This window comes from Tetrao urogallus (genome assembly GCF_951394365.1).
Source record: "Tetrao urogallus genome assembly, chromosome: 11".
Taxonomy (NCBI): Eukaryota; Metazoa; Chordata; class Aves; order Galliformes; family Phasianidae; genus Tetrao; species Tetrao urogallus.
This window is the reverse complement of record NC_136824.1, coordinates 17358139-17374216: the sequence shown is the minus strand read 5'-3', so window position 1 is coordinate 17374216 and position 16078 is coordinate 17358139. Positions and strand designations below refer to the sequence as shown.

Below are 16078 nucleotides of genomic sequence, written 5' to 3'. Positions count from 1 at the left end.
TCTGCTGGAGATGCTTGATGCTAAGTGCCCTGCAAACAGAAAGTGTGAGGGGCTCTAAGTAATACGTAATACGTAGAGATGTTTAGTATCACGAGAAGCACTAGGAAAGGTTCCTCTGGCATATCTAGCAAATCTTCTGTATATTTTCTCACTTAGAAACATCCCCGTTTTTTTTTGTTGAGTAGAAATGCAGAACCCACGACCCCGTGAGGTGCTCAGGAATGACAGCAATCCTTGAGCTCTTTCTCACGTACTCCTCTCATGATAAGCTAGGAAGGGGAGCAGAGGACTGTTACCAACATTTGTGCTGCAGTCCCAGAAATCCTCATCAGGTGGATCACAGGTCAGCACTGTCAGTGGTTATGTCTAATATTTAACACTGCCCCGTCTTGTTTTTCTGCTGTAGTTAAAATTTAAAAGATCATTGCTAGCTTTCTCAAAACAATTGTGCTTTTCAATTATTTGCAGTGCGTTCCTTGTGGATTGTTTTTTCAGTATCTTCATTTTTGCTTTCATAGATCAGATAGGCCAGTAAAATAATACTCTTGGTGAGCCTTTCCTTATGCCTGCACACCAGCAGCATTCAGAGGATTTCCAGCACACATCCATGCAAGTAGCTTTTATGCAGCATAAAGAATTCTGCTTTGCAGACTGAATTCTTGTGGTTTTGTGTGTGTTTTTCTTTTGGTCCATTGTTTAGAGCTATCCCATCTGACCACAGCCTGAACCAGACCCCTGGAAGTTGTGCAGGCAGAAGTCATGCAGCAGGTCGATCAGATCTGCTCTGAGTCTTTAGAAGGGGATGCTGGAGTGAAACGCAGCCGACTGCTCTCAGCTTCCAGAATAACTCAGTTTTGTCTGGTGAGGTTTGTGATTGGAGAGAAAATGAGAAAAGAGGGCAAGACAGGCAGAAACACTGAATGCTGATATTATGGCCCTAAGAAAGAAGACAAGAGCCATCCCATTTTTATTTTTTCTTTTCTGTCTTTCTCCAGGCATTGCTGGAGTAGGCACAGAGATGTGTAAGGAGGAGGGGATAGTTCAGTGTGTCTTTTGGAGGTCTGCTCAGCTGCAGGATGCCCTACATGGAGGCTTCTACAAAACAAAGCATCAGCTGCACCTGCCAGAGCAATGGCACAAGAGACACTCCTTTGTCTCCATGTTTGAGCTCATGTGGTCACTTCTAAAGCTCAAAAACTGTGCAAAACCTTCTGTAAGAGCTGGCAGGGGGAAGCACAGTTCAGACGTGCTAAGTGAGGGACAAGCTTCCCCCCAGGCACAACAGAGCTGCTTCCCCATCACTTCTGTGTTGTCCGGGTGGGCACTGGTGAACAGAAGCGGTGCCTGTTTGCTTTGGCCAACCTAGGTGCTAGATTAAATTATCAAAAGCCAGAAATCTTTTTTGGATTGTGCAGCACTGTTAGGCTTTCCTTCTTAAAGAAGTGCAATTTTGAAGCCATTATCAGAAATCAAAAGAAGTCAGCATTAATTTACTCTAGGAATTACTGAAACGCTCAGTGTTACAGGGCTGAGCTTCGCGCTTCTCCAAATCCACATCACAGTTTATTAACAATTACATCGTCTCCTTTTGAAGGACTGCTTTTCTACGTCCATAAAATCAGATTAAGAGCTACAAATTTGGGAAGGCTGCAGCTCTCTTCCCAGCACATAGTGAGCTAAGCTCTAATACTACCTAACATAACTTGCTTACGGAGAGACTGAAATGAGCACTAGATTGGGTGTTTGGCACAGATTCTGAGATGTGAGCTCTGTGAATTGTGTGGTCTTTGGTATTCTACTGGTCTTGCTGCAACTTCTTCCTATTCCCAATTTTGCAAGTGACTGCAACCCAACAAACGACTCTGAGCTGTGACCAAGAGCCAACCATAGAGGCACTTTTTATCTCCTCCCTTTGGGAGCTGTTTTCAAGCTGGTTACCGAGTGTGAAGTTGAATTGATTAAGATTTGTGTCAAAATTCCAGTCTATTCTGCTAGGCTCTGTTCAGAGCACTCAGCTGATTCCAGTGACTTCCTAGGGGATGAAAAGTGAACGTATGTGCTTTCCTAAACTGAATCTGTCATGCTATAAAACTTCTGGGTTATTTCAAGTAATCACAAACAGAACAGTACTCACTTTTGTGAATGACAAGGGTGGAGATTTCAGCTGAGGTTGATTTTTTAATATTATTACTACAACTGTTGTGCAGTGTCTCAGTGGCTTTGATTTCCCTCTATCCCAAATTTAAACAAAAAAAACTCAAACCACCACGCTACTTTTGCAAGCATGTTCTGAAAATGCTAACTACAAACTTAGGGGTTTTTGGCATCTAGATCTGATAATATCCCTTTAGCATACAAAACCTAAGAACGCTGCCAGGGAATGCACAGTGCTACCTTCACATGGTGTAGTGGAGATGCCCTCAGTATTCCAAGCAGCGTTCAGGCATCATTCCCAAATCGATTAGGAGGAGCTGATCATTCCCTAATCAACTTTAGAGGAAGTTTTTCAGCCAGAGGGTGGTGAGGCACTGGAACAGGTTGCCCAAGGAGGCTGTGATGCCCCATCCCTAGTGGCATTCAAGGCCAGGCTGGATGTGGCTCTGGGCAGCCTGGGCTGCTGGTTGGTGACCTGCACACAGCAGGGGGTTGGAAGTAGGTGATCATTGTGCTCCTTTTCAACCCAGGCCATTCTATGATTCAATACAGTACTGCACATTGCTCATGTTTCAAGGAGCTGCTGCAGATGACCCACAGTATGTAATAAATGCACAAATCACAGAAAGGTGCAATTTTTTTTGGTTTTAATCCAACAAATGAAGAAGTTCTTGACAATGTAAAATACCATCATATTGCCAGTGTTGTAGAACTGTACATAAAAACAATTATTGTCTGTAGATGTAAAAATAGCGGGTTTTTCCTTTTTGTAATACAGTAAAACACATTATAGGAACCATTTAACATTAAGTAGAAACCTCTTAAACAATTGAGGCATTTAACCTAAGTGTTTCTCCAAACGTATTAAATAAAACACAGTTAATACTCACTCTGAACTTCTTCCCTCTATCTTCTCTGCTCTCCTCCCTAATTAAACTGATTAGAAAAAATAGTAGTCTCATTTTCTGTTTTGAATTCCTTCACAACCATTTAGATTCTCCATTTATTTGAAGTGTAGTCACACAGCCCTGCACAATGCAGTACTGTACCTTAGCTAATTTCCTTCCCATTGCTATGTAATTTTGGAATAAGTATTTAAGATTAATTTTGAAGGCGGGAAGAGGCCTAAGGATGTCTGCAGGAAGGCAATTTAATTCTGAGTGCCAAGTATTTACACAAATGTTATTCTATTGTAATTACAGCACAAAACTTCCAACAAAGCTGAAAAGTGAGTGCATTTAACAAAGGCTCCCAATGAAAGGAAGGGAAGAAAAACAGATTACAAAATAAATAATCTAAAGTTCTTCGTGGTAGAAACGTTCGTCGTGAAGCTGCCTGCCGTAATCGGTGGCTTCGCTGTTAAGAAACAAATCCTGGTTCTTAAGGATTTCTGCCTCAGAAAGCTTTTTATCATCATTCAGATCCATTTCTTCAATCAGGTGAAGAGCCTAAAAATAAATGGAACAGCGTGCACTGAGTTCATAGATACGAGCATTTATAAACCTGTCTTTCCTCAGCTTGTCTCCCTTTGCTCTTATTATTCAGAGGCAAAGTCTGAAATCTCTAAGCTCACTGTCAATTCACCGAGCCCAGGAGCTCAGTTAGAGAACAGCTGTCACACTGCTCCTGGGCATTCAACCACAGGTAGGCAGCTGCAGGAGGAAGTGCTGGGTGTGCAGGAGCTCAGCTAGGATCTGCTGAGCATCCTCTTTCACAGGTGCGTGCCAGTTCTCTCTCAGTCACGTTTTTGCCCCATGTCTGACAAGATACACCTCTTTTTCAGCTCTGTTTCAGCTCTGGGCACTGTTGCTTTCAACTCACTCTGTCTGCTGTTTTTTATGTCTTGATCCTAAGGAGACTCGCTTCTCCATCATCTGTACATACATATTTAAAATAAAAAAAGGGTAGGGTAGAGATTTTCATCTAGATCTCCTGTACCTATGACTTGCAAGAACAGCTGTGTAACTGTAATCTACGGTTAATACTTAGCTGGAAAGTATTTGATGTCTACTATGAAAGAGGTCTAATACCTTCAACAACGGATGAGATACGCCATCCGCGTGTAGAAACATCAACTCTGGATAGCAATAAGCTTTCCCTCATTTCCTGAAAGCAAAAGCTTGCTTTTTGGGAGAAAAAAAAAGTCCAACAGAACTTTAAATCACAATAATGTCAAATGAAACTGCATGTTAAAACAGTTTTCAATTTTTTGCTTGCTTTTGTATTATAGAAGGAGGGAAATTCAGCAGTAAAACAAGAAATGCAGAGTATTTTATTTATATCATATTCACAAGAATTTCATAGCTCAAAGCTAACAAGCTAGTACAGAAGATCTAAGGCAACTGTTAGTTCTGAGTAGTGGAAGAATTCCTAGTCTGAAATGGGCTTTGGTTTTACTTGCTAAACATCTATAAATACAGTCATTTAGAGCATCCTTCCACTTCTACTTTTCCTGATCAGTTTGGCTCCATATAGAATCACAGAATCACCGAGGTTGGAAAAGACCTCCCAGATCAGCCAGTCCAACCGTCCGCCTCTACACCACATCCCTCAGTACAACACCTGAACACTTCTTGAACACGGCCAGGGTCCTTCCACTGCAGTTGCTCCATCCCTGGAGGTGCCCAAGGCCCTGGATGGGCCCTGGCAGCATGAGCTGTGGGGCAGGCAGCCTGCAGCAGAAGGGGCTGGGGAGCCACGAAGGTCCCTTCCCACCTAACCATTCTGCAATTCAATGAGATTGGGGGGTTGGACTCGATGATCTCTGGAGGTCCCTTCCAACCCCTACAATTCTGTGATTCTGTAAAATTGAGTATACAGTGTTTTCTTTTTTTCTGTTATTTAGCTACCTGATTTCTCAAGCCAGTTTGAAATGCCAAAACCAAATGGTAATATTCATAACCAGCAGTTTATGGCTTAAGACAACGCTACCTTCTGTTTAGGATAGGTGACTTTGTTAGCCCTTGCATTAACTGAAGAAAAAAACCCAGCACGTTAGAGAAACAATCAAACAAGGCAGGGGAGACCTTACTGCTCTCTGTAACTACCTGAATGGAGGTTGCAGTGAGCTGGGGGTCAGCCTCTCCTCTCGTGTAACAGTGACAGAATAGAGGGAATGGCTTCAAGCTGCACTGGGGGAGATTTAGGCTGGACGTTAGGAAATACTGCTTTTCTGAAAGAGTGGACAGGCACTGGAATGGGTGCCCAGGGAGGTGGTGGAGTCTCTGACCCTGGAGGTGTTCAAGGAACAATTGGATTTTGTTGAGGAACAAGGTTTAGTGAGAACTATTGCTGATAGGTGGATGGGTGGACTGGGTGATGTTGAAGGTCTTTTCCAACTTTGGTGATTCTGTGAGATACATCACAGCCTTCCTTGCAGTCCCCCTCACGGGTGAGATGCCGAAACAAGTCAGCACACAAGCTGACAGACCCACATTGACAAAAATAGTGCTCGTGCAATTTCACAGCGTAGCTTCCTGCAAAGCGAGGTACGTGAGCAGCCAGCGTTGCCTGCTGAGTTGGTTTTTCTGTAATCAGCAAACTAAAATAGAAGGAGGTGGGACATCAGTAAATGAGCATGTCCCAACCCAGTTCAATGCTGTTCAGTACAAAGCACCTCCTGACTGTAGCAATTTTGGAGCTATAGGAGGACCTGGCTGTTGTTTCTGCCATTTAGAACACCAAAATCTTTCTGTGCAAAGGAAAGGACCAGCACAAATTAAGATAAGAAGTCTGCAGCAGAAGGGCAGACACCCTCTCTACTGCAGCCAGTAACTATGAAGTCTATTCACTAGAAGAGGCTGGCTGGGAACACTCAGGGCTTCTACTGCCTGCTACAAGCAAAACAGATGATTAAAATGAGAATCCACTTAAACCTATTATGGTATTCTACTGCTGATTAACCCCTTTTAATTATATTACGAAAGTTTGCATTACAGCCTCTTGAAACATACAATACTTCTATTTTCTTATATAAATACAAGATTTTATATAAATTTTGACTAATTATGGCAATTTAACAAGTTAGAAGAATGATCAATTTTTGTTTTCAAAATTATGCTGCGTATAACAGCTTCTTTTATTTGTGTACTTCATTAGTTTTACCTCTGATAACTTCAAAATGACTGTTTTAAATACTGAGTTCTTAAGTCAAACCAGGTAAACTATTTGAACACATAGAATTTGTAAATTTGTTCATTTACAAACATTATACAATCGATAGGAACTTCACATTTGCCTTATCCAGTGCAGGGATCAACACTCTTTGCCAAACTGGAAAAACAGGTTCAAAGAATCTATGCAAAGATCTACTAAGCATTCTTTCTCAACTACTAAGGTACTGTAAACTTGAATTTATCCATCACTTTGATGTACCATCACCTTGTGATACCTTCAGAATACTACTGCACTAAATAAATTCCAAGCAGTAATTACTGAACCAGTCAAAATGCATACCTCCTCTTGTGCAATCCCCTGGTTATTGGGCACTATCCAGGATAACAGCTCTTGAGGGTTGAGTTTCCCATCATTATCCTTGTCGTAGTCATTCACAAATCGATCCTTCTCAACAAGTATCCATTCTGGATCTTCCTTGGCAGCTAGTGAGAAACATTTGTTAAGTTTAAATCCACTATTTTCCTTGAAATCAATGCGTTCACCTCTTCTACTAGGCAAAACAAGTGAACTTAGTCTCATAAAACATAACATAAAAGTGATTTCACTAAACAAGACAAACCTTACAGACCAGTCCCAGTATAGTTAATAAATGCATCTGCCTACACATAAGCTCTCTCTAACTTGTACAGATTCATAATTTAAAGCTAAAGTAACATTGAGACAGTAAAACTGCAGCTGAACCAGCCTGTATCACGGACATTAAAGTCATACATTACATCAACTGAGCTGCCTAGCATCTCCACAGTCACCCAAATTGAGAGCAGAGAAAGCACACTACATAGAGAACTTACTGGGAGATCCAACAAGTCAGTAGGAAAAAGTGAAAGTGGCTGACAGAGAAATTTCACATTATTTGCTTTGACTGGGTTAAGATTACTCTCTTCTTGTAGAGCAACCACATCGCAAACACCCTGTTAACAGCATCACACGACAGCACTACGGGCAGCACAGCTGTCCTCAGACATCGGTCAGCTCAGCACACAACGGATGGAGGAAAGCAGGGAAAGGCTTTAAATCAACAAGTGTCCCAAAAACAGGTAGAGAACTGGCATTGTGCAGAGCATATGATGACAAAACTTGTAAGGCTATACCACGTTTTTAATAACATTCTGTTGCCCTGCTTTTACATCCGGAGAGGTTCATCTGTGACAGCCAGCAAAGAGGCAAAGGTCTTAATTAGTGCAGGCTCATCAGACCTGGGACAATGCTGCAGGCTTTCAAAATAGTTCACTTCAGTTGTTTTTTTCCCTAAAATACTTGGAATGTATTCAAAACAGCTCGAATTACTTCTTTTCTTTATTTGTATTTATTTATTTGTATTCCTGTTTCATATTTACCCCATGAGCTTACACTGCATCCCGAAACCTAGCCAGTTGTTTTAAAATTGTCTCAAACTCTTCCAAGAAATTAAGAAGCCGTTCATCCAACTGACCACTCATCACTGATGAGCACTGTGCACAAGTGCTCCTAAACACCATGGAAGTCAAGAGGTGGTCACCTGGAGGAAAGCTGAACAAGTTTTACATTATAGCTGGGTCTGAAGCCTTGATTTCAAAATAATAATGGCAGTGTGATTCTATCTTCTCTGTTACTGCAAGGACCCAAGCACTGATTTCACTCCTTTCTAACAATTTTAGAGAGGCAGGCTTGGAAAAGTTTTTTTCAAGTCAGAGCACGAAAAAGATTAAAAAAGCAACCAATCAACCCAAACAAACAAAAATAACACAGGAAAACCACCACTTCAGAATTAGGACTCTTTAGGTCCATGCATTTTTCCCCATCTAGTTGCTCATCTTTTTGAAATCAGAAGAGGTTTTTGACATATCTTGTCAGAAGCCAAAGACAGAATATAAATATTTATCTATTAACAGCACACCTCGAGAAAAGCAGTCATAAACTCCAGACCAGAAACAGCTAATCTTACATTCATGCCAGGTGGCTTCCCAGATGCATTCAGTTAGCAGAACTGCAGTTGATTTTAGCTGCCTACCTAGTGATGAGAATTTTATGCTTAAGTCTTTGGGAGAAGAAGTAACCTACGAGGAAACAGTGGGCTGCAAACAAACTTCTGCTGAATACTCACAAAACAGGCTAAAATAATGCCTGGCTATGCACAGTACAGGAAATTGAGTTACTCTGAAAGACAGGGTAATGTTACTCAGAGCCTGGAGGTGGAGGTACTAACAGCTGGAAACAAAGATGCATACAGTTCATCCCATTCCAAAAGCTTTTGTTCAACCCCACCCCTTTTCCTTACTTGGGTCTCTTCTGTAATCACCAAGGAATTCTTCCAGGCTCACAAATCCATCACCATCTTTATCGTGTTCTTCTAAAGCCTCCTCAGTGACAAAGTCCTTTTGCATACATGCAAACAAAAAGCAAAACACCAATTGATCAGTCTTGCAATCAAGAGAAAAAGCAATCAATCATTTAAGTGCCATAATGAAGCCTTTAAACTAAAGAGACAGTCATTTTGAATCTGCTTCTCTGTTCTGTAAGACCAGTGCAAATAATTGGTTCTGTGCAACAAAACAGGTCATTCTTAGTTTAGGATGTTAAACGTGCAGGGTGTGGATTGAGTTGGAATCCTTCAACATAATTCAAAACAATTCCACTAGCTAAAACCATTAATTTGCACAAATCTGTATTATCTCATTTCTCTTTTCTTTTTTCCTTCAATGTACTTACTTTTTTGCAGTACTGAAGTGTTTGAAGGTGCTGGAAAAAATGTTTATTCTCTTAGTGCTTTGTTTCCCAGTGAGGTCAGAATGCCTGTTCTTGTAGTTGCTCTTGTTTGTTCACAATCAAGGGTTATGCCAACACAAACTGAAGCTGTGTTTGCAAGGAGCTCCTCCTGGCTTGAAGCTGTGCAGCACTGGACAGGCAGAGCTGAAGGAGCAGCAAAGCATCAACATGCTTCTAAGTGGGGTCAGCTGTGGGCACGGGCTGGAATGACACCAGCAGTCACAGCAGTGATGAAACGTGTGATCAGCACCAAAGTGCACTGTTTCCCTTGATTCAAGGTGTGAATGTCTGGCACCTGCGCTTTTCCTGCACCAAAAAAGGTTTATTTTAAGCTCCTCTAACTTTACTTTTTAACTCTGAACTGGGCCTGAAACTTCTTCAAGCTGAAATCTTCCTGATCTATTTCTAACTTAGCAGTTTTAGAGATAGCCACGTCAGACTAACTCCTAAGGTTTGGGATGTTGTGCAGTACCAGTTCTTGAAATAGATCTTCAAGAGAAATGCTGAGCTGCTGCTGCTGAACTCCAGCACTGAATCCACCTCATCTTTCCCCTGGTCTGGCACAGCAATATGCACAGCTGCTCAAAAGCAGCCTCCTGTAGTCCTGGGGCTTCAAAAAGGCATTGCCCCTAAACACACAGGGCAATGAAGATTTCCTTGCACGTCTTACCATCATATACTCCACTTCTTCAGGATGTTCAAAAGCGATAAATTCATCCTCATTTAGATCAGGATCATCATCCCTGTTAGCTTTTTCAAAACGCTTTTTCTCCTTTAAATGAAGCTTAGAAAAGAGATTTAGTTAGAGTGCTTAATGAAAAGGAAAAACATTATAGTAGCTGTCTGTAAACTCATTAGAATATTAATTGTTTCACATTACCTACTTGTATTACAGTGATGTTATATTTCACTAAGAAGAGCGTATCCAAAGCAGTGAGAACTGCACCTTTAATTGAGGGGGTTCTGTTTTAGGAATTTATTAAAATCTTTTTCTTTCCAGTTTTTGACATTTGAAACACGCTCAGCCAAGGCTCCCCAATCATTGAAGAGAGATAATGAGAAGACCTTGCCTTTATATGTTTCCTCTTCTTCAAGTCACCACTTCCCAAACTAACCCAGTGGAATACAATGACTGCTACAGCAACCATCACAAATTCTAACACTTGCATTTAAGGACATTGAACTTTCTGAATTCATATCTCATTTACATCAAGGCAGTTTGTGGTTCTTGAAACAGCATACATATAAACCGAATTTTCTGAAGCCATTTTAAGTGCTCAAGGATGAGACAGACTGTACAAGACTGTTGCCCATGTCATCAACTTATTTCAAAGCTAAGATACTTCTCAAAACCACAGTAAGTAACTGTAAGTTTTAGCACGCCCCCTTAAAATAAACACTACCCACCACAAACGGGCAAATCACTATTTCTGAATGCCTCACACCTCCTTTTTCTGTACTCTAAATGTGCAAAGACTTCCTTCTTTTTGCTTGTTTCATTCCATACACTCTCTTCAGACAAAACAAAGACCCAAATCAGGGATAATAAATCCCTAGTCAAAATGTGTGTGTTGCGAGCTGTGAAAATCTTGGAATCTCATGAGTAAATGTACTGTGCTCCCAGTGTCACTTCGATCTGGATAAGGCAGTGGCCACCAAGCTGCAGATCACAAGTACTTTCAAAGTAACCATTTTATGTCATACTTTTTAGTTTCCATCCTATTTATTGACTTTTTTTTTTCTTCACAGTTAGGCGAATCTGATTCCTAAAGAGCAGATTTAACAAATTGTAAGAGCATGCCTAGTCTGCATAACAATTAATTGAATTTTTAAAGGAAAGCTGACATTAGCTGAGAGTTAAATAGAATCACAGAATTGTAGGGGTTGGAAGGGACCTCTGGAAATTGTCCAGTCCAAGCCCTTGCTAAAGCAGGCTCCCTAGAGTTGGTTACACAGGAAAGCATCCAGGTGGGTTTTGAATATCTCCAGAGAAGGGGAGTCCACCACCTCCGGGCAGCCTGTGCCACTGCTCTGTCACTCTCAAAGTAAAGAATATCTTTCTTACAAGTGTATGGGACTTCCTGAGTTCCAATTCATGCCCGTTGCCCTTTCTCCTGTTGCTGGGCACCACCAAAAAGAGCCTGGCCCTATCCGCTTGTCTCCTGCCCATTACATATTGATAAGCACTGATAAAACACCCCCTAGCCCTTTCTTTGTCGGGCTGAACCCCTTGGCCTTTCCTCCCTAGGGAGATGTTCCAAGCCCCCAGCCATCCCTGCGGCTCTCCATTGGACACCCTCCAGCAGTTCTCTGCCTGCCTTAATCTGGGAAGCCCAGAACTGGACACGGTGTTCCAGATGTGGCCTCATTTGGGCAGAACAGAGGGGAGGATCACCTCCCTCGACCTGCTGGCCGTGCTCTTTCTAATGTACCCTAGGATACCACTGGCCTTTTTGGCCACAAGGGCAACACTGCTGGCCCGTGGGCAACCTGCTGGCCTTCAGAATATCCACGTTCTGTAAGTACAAAAGTGGGTTAATATTCTTCATAGCTGAGTCTTGTGATGACTGTGGCTATTTGAAACAGACATCCAAAAAATTATATGTATATAGTTGGGCAATTATCAAAGGCAATTACCATAGCTAAGACAATGAAAATCAAAATCCACCAGACACCTGACTAATGATCAAAGAAATCATGTGATGAAGAGAAGGGCCAAATATGAACAAGGGCATACTGACAAAAATCAGATAAAGTGACTTGCAAACATGAATTTCAAAGGAATATAATCAGTTGTTCCACTCCATCACTTACAATGGCAGTAAGAAGGCACCATTTCAACGTGGGACTTTATGTCTCCCCAGATGACCACTTAATAGCCTTGCTTTAGTAAATGTACCTTGACTAGTGGCTTTTCCTAAAGCTTTAAACCCTTTGCAGGGCACTGAGAGCATAGAGGTAAGTCAAGAGGTTGTTGTTTGGAGCCAGGCTCTGGGCTAAGAAAGAGCGTGGGGCTTCCTGGTATGGTAAACTGGGCCAGAGTTCCATGGGAGGTGATGTTAAGCTTGCACTTTAAAAGCTGCAAAATCAACTTCAGCTACTGATGGAAAAAGTCTGTTTCCAGGGCTTTTTTGAGAAGTGACAAACAAGTCTGCCACCTTCTGGTGAATTCATACTTTTACTTGATGTCAGTTCTAAATCAGGAATTGTCCAATTTTCCATTGTAACTGCAGCAGAATCTCTAATTTTCAAAAGTACAGCCAAAGACAGCTGATACACAATGCAGGTGCAATGCTGATGATTTTGCTTTTGCCACTATCAGTAGAAGTCAGCAAGCAGGAAAACCTTGCCAGCAATCACCACAAAATACAGCATAAGTAAGTAACCAGCACTTTTATCTCAGCACAGTACGACAGCAACACTTCAAACACAGGGGCAATATTTTGGTGGGAAGTTCCATTCAAAATCTTGAATCTTGTTTTATTTTAAAGCTATGTGATTAAGTGACCTCCAGAGCTTTACAGTTTGCTTTCACTGTATAAAATCTGTTGCTTACTGTCTATTTCAACTTCATTTCTGTCAACAGTATATGCATGGCTACTGCTTTAATAAAAGTAGCCACCAAAAACTGAGGCCAGGCTAGCCTACAGACTCACTCATTCTCTTTGAGGAAACATATACATGTACTTACAAAAGCATAACTTAAACAAGTTTTGCTACCGAAGACTCTTGGTGAATTCCCTCCCTGCCTCTCTTGCCACTTTCCTGGTCATTCTGAAGTATTTATTTGCATATATGAGTTTAATCTGTAACTTCTATTGTTTATTCATCAGTTTTATCTACCAGGGTTGCATTTTGATTGATCAAAGGGCCCAAATTGCTACTGCTTTCCCTCTGGCTCTCTAGCAGACAGAAAAGTTGAAAAGCATATGCAGTATAAATACCCCCGAGTATGCTTCAGAAATGAATGACCAGTGGATAAAAGAGTGCAGTGAGGGGGTAAGGAAGTACAAGGCTTCCTTTGACTCCAACACATGCTCCTGGCCCAAGCTATAGGCAGGACACTGGTTAGGCTACAGACCTCATTTAACAGGGTGCCATCCTGTTTTAAGCAGTTTGCTGGTGACTCTGCTCTGTGTAGGCTGATGCTCCACTCAGCTGGCAAAATATATTCGTGAGGCACAATTTCGTTCTGTGTTCTGCTGGTAGCAGGTTTAATACTCCATTACTTTCCTTTAATTACTCCCCTATCTCAGAATAATGAAAGTGTTAAAACATGTGCCAGCTGCTACAGTTCCTCTACCCATCTTGTTCCATCACAATAAACAAATATTGTTTCCTTTTGCCAGCAGCTTTCAGAAACTGATGCTAAAACATTTTACCTGTCGAAATGATTCTTCTTCTTGATCCTCCAGGACAGTATTCTCATCAAAATCAATTACACGATCATACATTTGTAAGTTGTACTCCTTCCAAGACACCAATCCATCACCATTTTTGTCATAGTCATGGAAGTGTTGCTTAGCTTCTTGCGTAACGTAGTGTTTAAATGACTGCTGTATCCAGGAGCTCAGCTCATCTGTGAAAAACCATTAGAATGAACAAAAAATCAGAATAACCTATCTTACAAAACCTGCAAAGATAACACAGGTCTACCTGGTCTGGAATGCACTTTACAGTTCAGATGCAAGGCAAGAGGCTGGTGAAAACAAAACAACCTGCTTCCTCTGGGCTATGCCTTTTTCTGAGTTAACTGAGTGAAAGAACAGATCACAGCTACCCCTTTCAGCTTCTTCTGTAGGACTGTTTCCCTGCTGATACCCACAGAGGCCAATGACATGGTTACTTCACATTGGATTATGCTGGTGCTGCCAGAGAAAGTTTGATGCACCCATCTGACACACACGGGAAGCGGCAGCAAGAAATGATTTGAGAGTGCACGCATCACTAAAACTTATCCTACAAGGAAGCTTGTTTTCAACCGAGCAAGTGCCCTGACTTCAGGCTCACTGGGCCTGAACAACACAGTCCTGCCCCTTTTGATGGCTGCTGGAGTTAGGTCAGCTTGACCCAAAAACATTAACAAGGATTTTTCTTTTACTAGGAGCTGGAATCAAACCTTACATACTTTGGGAATGCTTTGAAGCTACTTGATTTTACAAAAACGTGGCTAAAACAAGTTAAGCTTAGCATACAGATAGTTTCACACTAATACATTAAAGTTCTTGATTGTATGAAGATTGGAAGAAGGTATTTTCTTGGTCTCAAGCAGCTATTTTCAGGTGCCCAGAAGGAGATGGCTGGAGTGTATTACTGTGTCCTCCCATGTTGGAGTGCCAATACATCTTTATTAGGTTTATTTAAGCATCTTCGTACAGCAACAAGAGATTTTTCAACTATATTCTGCATACTAAATGTGTGGCACCAAAGGAAACAACTTTGTAAAAGATTGTCTGAATTGATTAAACACAGGGAGGCACAGACGCCAAGTGCACAAAACCACTGCTGCCTACAAGACCTAACGGAGAAACTGCAATGCAATTTATCACAGACGGCGGCATTACTGATAGGGCAGGTAGTTATTTCCCAGCTTTAAGCACCGAGTCCAGTGCCGTTCATCAGACATACTGCTGATTATAGAATCATGGAATACCCCACGTTGGAAGGGACCCATAAGGATCATCAGGTCAAAGCTCCTGGGTTCACACCTTCTCTGTCTGCCTGCAAATGAAGTGTGCCGATAAGCAGAAAGATCTCAAGGAGTGTCTAATGCTGGGAACAGCTGGGAAAGCTCCATCCCCCTGTGCTTCTCGGTGTAAAAAGGCATTCCCCTGGGAGGTCGGGAAGGGAGGGGAAAGCAAGTTTTCATCAGCCTTAGCACCAGGTGCCGTGCATTTCATCAGGGCAGCGTACTGACGGCACTGATACACTTCACAACATCAGAGCCCTTCCTGCTGCGCGTGCCGGAGACCAGCAGCCCCAGGTCTCCTTTCGGTAGGCATCTGCGCGATGCTGCCCTCATCTCACGCCATGGCTTCTCCCCGCAGCGAGGCGCTTTGCTGCCCCGCGCTACCGCGGTGTCACAGCGCGGCTCTGGGCTCGGATCTGTGCCAGCCGCTCTCGGCGTGGAGTCGTGCCGTGTACAAAAGCCACGTTCTGCCATCTGCGGCACGTTCCGGCACGACGTCTCTCTCGGGACATTCTTTTTAGCGGACGATCCCCGGAGGAGCCGCCGCCGCTCCCAGGCCCCGCGATGCGCACAAAGCCCGGACCCGCCCGGTCGCCCCGCCGTTACCCTTGCTGAGCAGGCCGTCGTTATCCGCGTCGATCCTCCGCACGATGGCCTTCAGCCGCCTCTGCTGCTCTTCCGGGCTGAGCCGCGCGTACTCCTCCGCCTCCTCCTGCGGGAGAGGAACCGCGCATCAAAACCGCCTCCCGGATCGCTCGGTTCGACCCCCGGCCCCGCCGCCCACCTGCCCTCCTAGCAACGCCTCCCGGTCGTAATCTGCTCGGTGCTGCCCGTACGCCGCGTCCAGCGTCGCCAGGACCGCGGCCAGGCCCAGCGCCAGCAGCGGCCGCCGCCGCATCGCGCCGCCGAGGAGGGGAGCGCGCTGAGGGGCGGGGAAAGGAAAAGGGAAAGGGGCGCGGCGGGGGTCCGCAACGCCGCCTGCGCGCGGCTCGGGCCGGCGGGACCGCGTGCTCCCCCTCGTGTCCGGCGCTCCCGTTGTGCCGTGCCGGGAGTCCGGGAGTCCGCTTCGGACCGCGGGGGATTTCAGCCGTCTGTGGCTGGAATGGAGCGTCTCGCTACAGCAGAGCAGAGCCGTGCCGTGCGGGACGGGGCTGCCAAACAGCGCTGCCGAGCGAGCGGGCGAGGTGCGGCGGTACGGCTGAACGGAGACGTGGGGGAAAAACGAGCTGCAAAGAGAGCGGGGCTTCGTCTGCCGCCCGAGAGAGCCGAAAACGTGCCCGGCCATGCGCCCGCGCAGGTCCGATTCATCACCGA

At 43.7% G+C, this 16078-nt stretch overlaps 1 protein-coding gene across 2 annotated transcripts; it reads right to left on the bottom strand.

Annotated features, from left to right (window-relative positions):
- Positions 1-3449: 3449 nt before the first annotated feature.
- RCN2 (reticulocalbin 2) lies at positions 3450-15662 on the bottom strand (the record flags this gene model as incomplete). 2 transcript variants are annotated; one of them, XM_079540661.1, is made up of 7 exons in its annotated part: positions 3450-3602; positions 6610-6752; positions 8588-8684; positions 9746-9859; positions 13458-13654; positions 15371-15476; positions 15549-15662. In XM_079540661.1, the coding sequence occupies 7 exons, from the start codon at positions 15660-15662 to the stop codon at positions 3450-3452; spliced, it is 924 nt and encodes a 307-aa protein (XP_079396787.1). The 2 variants fall into 2 exon arrangements, with proteins under 2 accessions (XP_079396787.1, XP_079396788.1); XM_079540662.1 differs by having other exon boundaries at positions 9746-9847.
- Between the last annotated feature and the right edge of the window lie 416 nt (positions 15663-16078).